General features: G+C 39.7%; 1 protein-coding gene across 1 annotated transcript in view; it reads left to right on the top strand.

Moving 5' to 3' along the window:
* Positions 1-3,522: 3,522 nt before the first annotated feature.
* The window catches only part of Pik3cg (phosphatidylinositol-4,5-bisphosphate 3-kinase catalytic subunit gamma), a 28,423-nt gene continuing 21,342 nt past the window's right edge, over positions 3,523-10,603 (top strand). Inside the window, exons 1-3 of the mRNA XM_076834608.2 lie at positions 3,523-5,517; positions 8,699-8,764; positions 8,874-9,099. Of these exons, the coding sequence (XP_076690723.1) occupies positions 3,523-5,517; positions 8,699-8,764; positions 8,874-9,099 (2,287 nt within the window). The remainder of the gene's footprint in view (positions 5,518-8,698; positions 8,765-8,873; positions 9,100-10,603) is intronic.

The following is a 10,603-nucleotide window of genomic DNA, read 5'->3' as shown; positions in this document are numbered from 1 at the left end:
GGCTCCTAAGGGAATATTCTTATATAGGAATATACTTTGGGAAGCTACTAAGCCCCCTCTAAATATTTGGGAGGCAACCTTTGAATTAAGTGTTTCACCTGGTGATGTCAATTATTGGAGTATTATCAAAAAGTAAAGATCTCAGGGGTTCTATGTGAAAAGACACAGAACAGGTCAAACAATCAATTATCTTGGTAGCTGAGTAATTCAAGGAACTCTTAATTATATACTTCCAAGAGACTTAGGAGGCCAACTCCATTCTTCTAGTTATTTCTAAAGCCCAACTATAGTCCATGAAAGCCCAACTTGGAGGATAAACTTTAGAACCCTGGGATGTACAGGAAGGAGCACTCCTCATTCAGGATCCAAGTGGGCATGGGGGTCCTTGAAGAAATTGAGTTAATCTGCAGGATATAGAATTGCTCTAAAAATTGACTTAGGAGGACTCTTCTGTGTGTTCTGCATTCCCATGGGAACCAAAAGCCATCTCCCACTGACTACCGGCCTTCCTCTATGGCAGTCTTCAGCTCCCCTGTTTCCCAAGGATACCAAGAAACCTCCTATTTTGTCTTCAGTCAAGCAACCATTGTTCACAGTAAGCTTCCACCCTCAACCTACACCAACACACACACACACACACACACACACACACACACTGCAGGACTTTCAGTTTGAGTCCATGATATTTTAGGCTCTAAATTCTCTGAAAAAAAAAAAAAATAGAGAAATCTCTCACCACACTGAGGAAGTGAGCTCCCAGACACTGCCTTTGAAAACGCCCAGCTTGATAACTCAGTCCTCTAGATCACTAGGTTTCTCTTCCCCTATCCCTCAGTTACGTCTCATGAACCAGAGTTTATGTGAATTTCCATAAGAGTAACAGGTCTAATTCAGTTCTTACAACTCTCCCCAACAAGTCATCTACGATTGCAGCTGTGAGGCCTTTTCATCTACTTCTAACTAGTCACAAAAATATTTCATTTATTTGTGTCTCATGTATATTTTTTATTTGGATCTCTATAATTTTAATTTGTCTCAGTCTGTCACAATTTTTGAAAAATTAATTCAGAGTAAAAAGAAAATAAGGCAGAGGCTGCTCACTCTCCAGCTCATGCACGCACTCGCTCGCTCTCTCTCCCTCGCTGTCTCTGTGCTATAGCAGGAAATGCATTTCTGACACTTTTAAAATGAGCAATCACACTTATAATCAACTTGGTTAAAACTTCCTTCCTGGTAACTGCAACACTTCCTCTGCATCTGGATATGAAGGGAGCCCCAGAAAAGCGGAAGAGTTGAGAGGCACACTGGGTAGGTTTGAATTTGTTTTGTTTTCAAAAATTAAACAAATGATCCTTCAGCATCATCGCCTCCGCTGCTCTATCAGGTATTGCTTCCTTCTATTTTTTTGCTTTCTTTTGGGTCTGACTCGAAATAGAGACACTTCCTTCTCAGCTAGAATATTTTTATCTGGAACTGTTGTCGGTTCTTCAGATGATCCTCCCACTGAAGGTCCGAGTTTCATGGTCTGGTCCAACCTAGACTGTGGATATCCACAAGGTTCCGGCAATAGTTTGCAGGTGCATGGATTCTTTTTTGTTTTTGTTTGGGAGGAAGAGGGAGGGCCTGGGAGCCTCTGCCAACCAGGCTTCATATTCTTACAAATGCATGTAGAAATTACTGAACTTACCGTGTTTCTAACGTCTTTTTATAAGAGAAGAAAACTTCATAGCCTCAACCATGAAGAAATCCAGTGAGTATTTGCTCAGCCTGTTTGGTATCACTGAAGTAGATATGGCCATATATTTCTATGCTGCCTAATTTGGACAGTTTCATTTCAAGTTAGTGTCAATAGCAGTCTACCTTACAATTCTCTTCTTTGTTTCTTATTCTATAATGTAGCAAAAGTTCAAAATGGGTGTTACAAGAGAGAGTTCCTTGGGGCTGTCTTGATTTCATTTACTAAGTATACCTTCATTATATTTTAAGGCAGGGAATATTGACTTTAAAAATAAGTTAAGCCAAGTTAACTTAAGTTAACATAATTTAAGATCTAATGAAACTCACTTTCTTAGCTTTTAATCAAAAACATATACCACCTTTTTGGTATATATTAATCCCCCTACTATTTCTTAAGGGAATAAATTGTCATGAGTCTCATTAATATTAGTTATTTAAGAGTGAATGATATTTTCTGAGAAACTATTTTTTTTATTTCAATAGTGAGTCTTATTTAGAATATAATGTATTACAAGGTAGTGATATTAAATATTAAAATACCTAATTATTCATCTTTCAATTTTAATACTTACAGAATTTCAAATATTAGAAGGTTTTCTTACTACAGTAAGTCACATTTATATTTAAATGCTTTGTGAAGGGGAGGTTTTCATGAAATGCTTGTTGAAAGTGGATAATTTAATGGGAATATATTTGTGAATTCTTGACATATGAATAAAAAGATTAGAGCAAAATAAAAAGTTAAGTAATCATTTAGGGTCAAAATAGTAGGTTACTGGAGTCCAGAAATTCTGTCTCCCATTCTGGGGTCCTTCCACTATCAAAAGCAGAGCCAGACCAGTGAATTGGTACAGGGTTAAAAGTGCCTAGATGTTTATATTAGGATGTTTATGTTAGATGTTTAAATTAGGCAATTTAATCTAAAAGGGCTGATGTCTAGAACACTTACACATTTTGTGATTCAAAATTTTACATACCTTTAAATGGTCTTGATTGCAACTTTACTATTTCTGGTATTTTTGAATTTTATGAATGAAATGACTACCATTCTTAGAGGAGAGGTAAGGAAAAAAAAAGAAAAGAAAAAAAGAAAGACAGGAAGTTGACTAGGGAGTAGCAGGTCCAGACAGTTTGAAAATAGAGAACATGATGTGAGGTTGGGTAAGGTGTCTGGGTTAGAGGAGAAGTGTGAGACTGAACAAAGGAAAAAGTTTAGGGCATGTTTTTAAAGTGAGATGTTTCAGTTGCACCTTGCAAACTAGAACTTGATCCTTAACTGTATTATTTTACTTATCTGTGTGTTTGAGTATATTTAACAAAAATTATCATTTTGAGCTATTAAGTCAGACACTGCACTAGATGATTCTTTGGAATATTTCTTTTTTAAATTAAAAAAATTCAAATACACACAAAAGGAGAGAAATGATTGATGAATTCCCATAGGCCCATTGTCCATACAAAAAAGTATACCACCTTATGTAACTTTCACCTCCACCCTCTGAGGTATTACCAACCAATCTGACAGATTAGAAACGGGCTCAGAAATTAAATAGTCCAAGTCACTTAAATAGATAGTAGCCGGGCCAAGATTCTCATGCCTTAACTCGCAGGCCCAAGCTCTTAAAAGCTGTGCTGCATCCACCTTGAAGTACACGGTCCCTCTGGGTCCTCGGGTGCACGTCAATCTACTACGCCTTCTCTTCCACCATCTGGTAGGAAACCGAGAGGGAAAAGCCTTTCTTGTGACCAAGGCCTCTGTTTCTCTGCTCCCAGACTCTGTAGGGCATGGAGCTGGAGAGCTATGAGCAGCCGGTGATTCTGAGAGAGGACAACCTCCGCAGGCGTCGGAGAATGAAGCCACGCAGTGTGGCGGCCAGCCTGTCCTCCATGGAGCTCATCCCCATTGAGTTCGTGCTGCCCACCAGCCAGCGGGACACCAAGATTCCGGAAACGGCGCTGCTGCACGTGGCGGGGCACGGCAACGTGGAGCAGATGAAAGCCCAGGTGTGGCTGCGCTCCATGGAGACCAGTGTGGCCGCGGACTTCTACCACCGGTTGGGTCCGGACCACTTCATCTTGCTCTACCAGAAGAAGGGACAGTGGTACGAGATCTATGACAAGTACCAGGTGGTGCAGACCCTGGACTGCCTGCGGTACTGGAAGATGCTGAATAAGAGCCCAGGTCAGATCCACGTAGTACAGCGGCATGCGCCCTGTGAGGAGACCCTGGCCTTCCAGCAGCAGCTCACCGCCCTCATCGGCTACGACGTCACTGACGTCAGCAACGTGCATGACGACGAGCTGGAGTTCACACGCCGCCGCCTGGTCACACCTCGCATGGCAGAGGTGGCAAGTCGCGATGCCAGGCTCTACGCCATGCACCCCTGGGTGACATCCAAGCCCCTCCCTGAGTACCTGTCAAGGAAGATTACCAACAACTGCATCTTCATTGTCATCCATCGCAGCACGACCAGCCAGACCATCAAGGTCTCAGCTGATGACACCCCAGGTGCCATCCTCCAGAGTTTCTTCACCAAGATGGCCAAAAAGAAGTCACTGATGGACATCCCCGAAAGCCAAAATGAGCAGGATTTCGTGCTGCGTGTCTGTGGCCGGGATGAGTACCTGGTTGGTGAAACACCCATCAAAAACTTCCAATGGGTTAGGCACTGCCTTAAGAATGGAGAAGAGATTCACCTAGTGCTGGACCGGCCTCCCGACCCAGCCCTGGACGAGGTGAGAAAAGAAGAGTGGCCACTGGTAGATGACTGCACGGGAGTCACCGGTTACCATGAGCAGCTGACCATCCACGGCAAGGATCATGAGAGTGTGTTTACTGTATCCCTGTGGGACTGTGACAGGAAGTTCAGGGTCAAGATCAGAGGCATTGATATTCCTGTCCTACCCCGAAATGCAGATCTCACAGTTTTTGTGGAAGCAAACATCCAGCATGGGCAGCAAGTTCTTTGTCAAAAGAGAACCAGCCCCAAACCCTTCACAGAGGAGGTGCTCTGGAATGTATGGCTCGAGTTCAGTATCAAAATCAAAGACTTGCCCAAAGGGGCTCTACTGAACCTCCAGATATTCTGTGGCAAAGCTCCTGCACTGTCAGGCAAAGCCTCTGCAGAGACTCCCAGTTCAGAGTCCAAGGGCAAAGCTCAGCTTCTTTACTATGTAAACCTGCTACTGATAGACCACAGGTTCCTCCTGCGCCATGGGGAATATGTGCTCCATATGTGGCAGATATCTGGGAAGGGAGAAGACCAAGGGAGCTTTAATGCGGACAAGCTCACTTCTGCAACCAACCCAGACAAAGAGAACTCAATGTCCATCTCCATTCTTTTGGACAATTACTGTCACCCAATAGCTCTGCCTAAGCATCGGCCCACTCCTGATCCCGAAGGTGACCGAGTTCGAGCTGAAATGCCCAACCAGCTTCGAAAGCAACTAGAGGCAATCATAGCCACTGATCCACTTAATCCCCTCACAGCAGAGGACAAAGAATTGCTCTGGCATTTTAGATATGAAAGCCTGAAGCATCCCAAAGCATATCCTAAGCTATTTAGCTCAGTGAAATGGGGACAGCAAGAAATTGTGGCCAAAACATACCAACTGTTAGCCAGAAGGGAGGTCTGGGATCAAAGTGCTTTGGATGTTGGGTTAACAATGCAGCTCCTGGACTGCAACTTTTCAGATGAGAATGTCAGAGCCATTGCAGTTCAGAAACTGGAGAGCTTGGAGGACGATGATGTTTTGCATTACCTGCTGCAGCTGGTGCAGGTAGGGGACGTTGGCTTTATCAAGGGAACTGTCCTCAGGAATTTATTTGCATGTACATAGGCACCCCATTCAGTTGTTATCAGATACTCTTTGTTCTGAGCTTCATGATGGGTCAAAACAGATCTAATGAAGCCACCTCAGAAAGCAGTAAATGCTTCCATTTATTATTTTACTGTCCTTAAGGGTTTGCTGACAAGCATTTTAAAGACATCAGTATGATATTTTGTTTTGTAGGAAAATTGGCCTCATGGAAATACTTTGTTCTCATTTATTATTTTAAGGATAGATTCAACTTATTGAATGCTTTCTTATGTCAAGTTTCCAAGTGATTTACATGCTTTTTTGTGTTATTTCATTTAACTCTTCCAAAGACTATGATAGTGGTCAAATTAGTATTTGCATTTTATACATAAAGAAATTAGGGAACAAAGAGGCTAAGCAATCCAAGATCACATACTTTGAAAGAAGCATACCAGAATTCAAATGTAGGAGGTCTGATTTCAAGCCCTGCCCTTTTCACTGCCCCAAAAGAGTGAGCTAAAAGAGATCTTCTCTGTGCACCCCACCCCATGAGTACTCCAATTCATAGAATAAAGCTCATAGCTGGGTAGAGTCTTGAAAGCTCCTCTCCTTAGACAGGTCCAGGGCTATGTTTCCACTCCAGTTCTCATGATGTCCCCTGGGGCCCTGAGAGGCTCAGTGATGTCCCTGAGGTTTAGCTAGGAAGTTAAAGACTTAAGGAGCAGCAGTTCTCCTCCTCACTCTAGCATTTCTCAAATTATGTTGTAATGTTTGAAAAGATAAGGAAAAAAGGAATTGGAATATAAATGTCATTTTAGAGCCCAGACATGTCCATTCATTAATTCAACAACCCATACTGAGAAGACTGACATTAAATGAGTACATACACAAACATGTTTAATAACAGATTGTGTCAAGGAAAAACAACAGAGTATTATGAGAAAAAAGGGGGTTAGGGATGCTTAATTTCGACTGAGGAATCCAGGCATACATAGTCCAGAGTGATATTTGCCCCAAGATCTTTAGGATAAGTCAGGCTAAATTTTGACTCCAAACTGTCACTGTAAATATTTATGGGAGGGCTGGGGTTGTGGCTCAGTGGTAAAGAGCTCTGGCATGTGTGAGGCACTGGGTTTGATCCTCAGCACCACATAAAAATATATAAGTAAAATTAAGTTATTGTGTCCATCTACAACTTAAAAACAAAAATTTGTTTTTAAAAATATTTGTGGGAAGTCCCTAGAATTTTCTGATAAACACTTTGGATATTCTCAACTTTGAACCTTCACCTTCCCCTCATCAGATACTTGAAACGTTACGTTTGGCTCTTTCATTTATTAAATATGGCCACTATTTTTTTTCTGCCCACTAGTTCAGATACTGGCATAATAGTAGAGAATTTTAGAATAATTAAAGGAGCCTCAATGTTCTGGCTCTCCATGACAAAACTAACATCAAACAAATTTGTATATCCATTATTCTAAATCCCTAGGCTACTATGAATTATTTTTCATTGTCATTTTTATAAGTAAACCTTCTCAAATTAGAGGATAAATAATGTTCTTCTTGGAAACATTTTAAATGAAAAAGGTCAATAAGTTATATTAACATTGAATTTGTGGTCTTAAATTTGAAGAAGAGTAGTCATTTGTAAAACTATTTGAGACATTTTCACATAAGACTAAATGACTCATTCCTAATTAAAATGGTCTCCTAGCTGACTTTACAGAAGTGAAACACAAAGGTCAGAAAGACTCACGTTCAGTTTAGAAACTTAAAATGTATTTAAAGTAAGTACTAGTGGCTAAATAACCACATTCTCAGAATTAAGGCCTTACATAGATACAGCTATCATGGTACCTATTTGACCACACCCATGAACATTTTCGAAAGCATGGAGTATAATTGAAACATTATGGTTAGTATTTATCATTTCCAAATTGCAAAACCAGAGTAAGAATTATGAATCTTACTAAGAAAACTCCAGGCACCAAAATATTAACTAGAATGGGAATTTCTTCCTGTTACTTAGGGGGAAAAAAAACCAGACTGTTTGTATTTGTAAAAGAAACTCTCTGATATATTCAATTTAAAACTCCTTCAGTTTTACACCTAAGATATACCTTCTAACTTTATATATGCAGTTATGCTTGTTAGTTTAAAAAATTATGAACTATTTTAAACCTATAAAGAAGTAGAGAAAATAATTTAACAAACATTTAGACTCCAAACTGTCACTATAAATATTTAAGGGAGGGCTGGGGTTGTGGCTCAGTGGTAAAGAGCTCTGGCATGCGTGAGGCACTGTACTCATTGAGATTTTTTTTTTTTTATTGTTTTTTCTTTTGTCTTCAGCAATTAAAGCTATCACTTAAGTCAATATTCTCTACATTAGGGGTTGGGATGTAGCTCAGTGATAGAATGCTTGCTAGCATGCATGATCTCCAACATGGCAAAAGAAATAAAAATCAACCAACAACATGAAAAATACTAAATCCTAGAGATGAAAAGCAAACTCTACCTGAGGAAGCACATAAAAGCAGGGATTTTTCTGGGGAAAAAAGAAAAAGTAAAAGCTCTCTATATACACAGCGTGGCAGCAGGTAATGACTTTTCTGGATTGATCTAGACCTGCTGTCTACTTGCAATGAGAACCTGTGAGACAGCTCAACGATTTGCCATGAGATGCTGAAAAGAAAGCTCTAGGGTTTTTAGGATTTTCACTTCTAAAGAACATTCTTCTCCTTAAATGCACTAATCGCCACTGTCCTTTTCATGTAACAAGTCTCCTTTCTTCTATTTCATTGGTTTGTTCTAGCCATCTCCATCTTTCCCCTCTGTCCTCCTATGAATCAGGTCAGCCCCTAATGGAGCCAATGCCCCTGCCTCTCCACTTCTGAAATTACTAAAAGCATGTGACTCTGAGCTAAGACTTCTGGCCTCTAATCCCACTTCTGTTACTATTCTGTGACCCTAAGGAAGTGGTTCATTCTGGTCCAAAGAGTCTTCTGGAAGAATGGATCTAAGTGACTCATCGGATTCTCATCACCCTAGCCATAAAGACTCACTCAAGCACATTGCCAGTTTTTCTCCATTTCCTTTTTCCTGACCTACCAACATAGAGTACAGTCCTGCTAATGCCAACGTGTTCTTCCTTCAGGCCGTCAAATTTGAACCATACCATGACAGTGCCCTGGCAAGATTTCTGCTGAAGCGTGGCTTAAGGGTAAGTACTTCCACCTTGATAATGGCATGACATTTTAGGTCACTGAGAATTGACGGACAGACTTAGAGCATTAGTCATAATAATTTCGACCTTCTTGTACCCACCTCAGAACAAAAGAATCGGTCACTTCTTGTTTTGGTTCTTGAGAAGCGAGATCGCTCAGTCCAGGCACTATCAGCAGAGATTCGCCGTGATCCTGGAAGCCTATCTGAGGGGCTGTGGCACAGCCATGCTGCAGGACTTTACCCAGCAGGTCCAAGTCATCGAGATGTTACAAAAAGTCACCATTGATATTAAGTCACTCTCTGCTGAGAAGTATGACGTCAGTTCCCAAGGTAGAGCGGCTGTATTTTCCTGGTTCTCTTTCCAAATGTCTTCATCTCCAAATGCCAGAATCATTATGATTCTTCTTTTGGGAAGCCAAGTTTTAGTTTCCTAAAGGCAGCCAAGAACACATTTTTAATTCTCTTGTCTGCGTGGAGTAAGTAATTTCAAGTTCTCCCTCCTTTTATAAGTTAATGACTTTTAAAAACTAAACATATATTGTTAAGGATAAAGCTATGATAACAAACATTAAACTCTTTGAAAATTAAAAATCATTATGTAGTGTCAGGTATAATTTTGAAGAACACTTTCACACACAAAATAAAAGAGTAGTTAGTTTCAAATCTTTACCTTTTTCTCCCTGTCTTCAAATATGTATATGTCATTTTTAAATGTTCAGTCTTTTAAGGTAATAAATTCTGGATGAGTTATGTTAAATATTTTTACATTTCTTCATACATATATATCTCAGAGTAATATATGTATATAATAATAGATAATGATATATATTAATATGTTATATGAATTATATATTAAGATAATATGTAACATTAATATTGATGTTTAATAATATATAAATATATATAATCCTTTGTATATGTACACACACACAAGACACCTCCTCTATGAAGCCACTTCCAATGTCCTCTTATCCCTACCCTAAGAAGTCCTGTGCCTGCCCTAAGAAATTTAACCACTTCTTGTCTGTAGTCCCATAAGTTCAGGTTGATACCACATTAAATCATGGTCATTAATACACCTTTCTGACCCAATAAGCTGTATAAGCCTTGAAACTAGGGAATATCTCTTGATTTTCTGCACCTAGACCTAGCACTGTGCCTCATGATAGACACTTACTCATGTACCTAATCACTTAAACTTTTGAATATTTTAAATATCTACTTTTTCCCTTTGACCCTTTCGCAGTACACAAATAATGCTATCTCCTAAAAATGATAACAGTAATAATATTAACCTTATGTTTGTGCTGGCCTCCATTCTATCTGCTGTACATAGAGTAATTTTTAATTTATGTATTTTGCCTTGAAATTTTTGAGATTATCACATCTTCTATACACATCTTAACTTCCTCTTTTGAAAAGAATTTGCAGAACTTTAACCTAACTATTTAATATTGTCTTCAAATGTCTGCTCCCCAAATCAGATGGCAGTTCAAAGTTTCACATGCTGGAAAGAAGACTAGAATTAAGTCCTTATCATTACCCTCAGAAACTCCTCCCCATATCCTGTACAGCATTTGTGTGCTATCCCACATATGTTCACATATTTCCATCCCCCACTGTGAAACATGTGCCTGGTTATATTGTCACAGCAAGCCCAACTTATCTTGCCCCTTCAAGTAATTAGTTCCTCAAAGGCAGGATTCTACCCAATCTTTTCCTGCTCCACCCCAGACCAAATATATAGACTGCTGTAAGTAAATATGGCCTCAGGAAATGTTGTAGATAATATTGGTAATTTATTGAATTCATATAACTCTTTTGTGCTTTTGAC

This window comes from Callospermophilus lateralis, chromosome 1 (genome assembly GCF_048772815.1).
Source record: "Callospermophilus lateralis isolate mCalLat2 chromosome 1, mCalLat2.hap1, whole genome shotgun sequence".
NCBI lineage: Eukaryota > Metazoa > Chordata > Mammalia > Rodentia > Sciuridae > Callospermophilus > Callospermophilus lateralis.
Note: the sequence above shows the minus strand (reverse complement) of the source record. Positions and strands in the feature narration are given on the sequence as shown.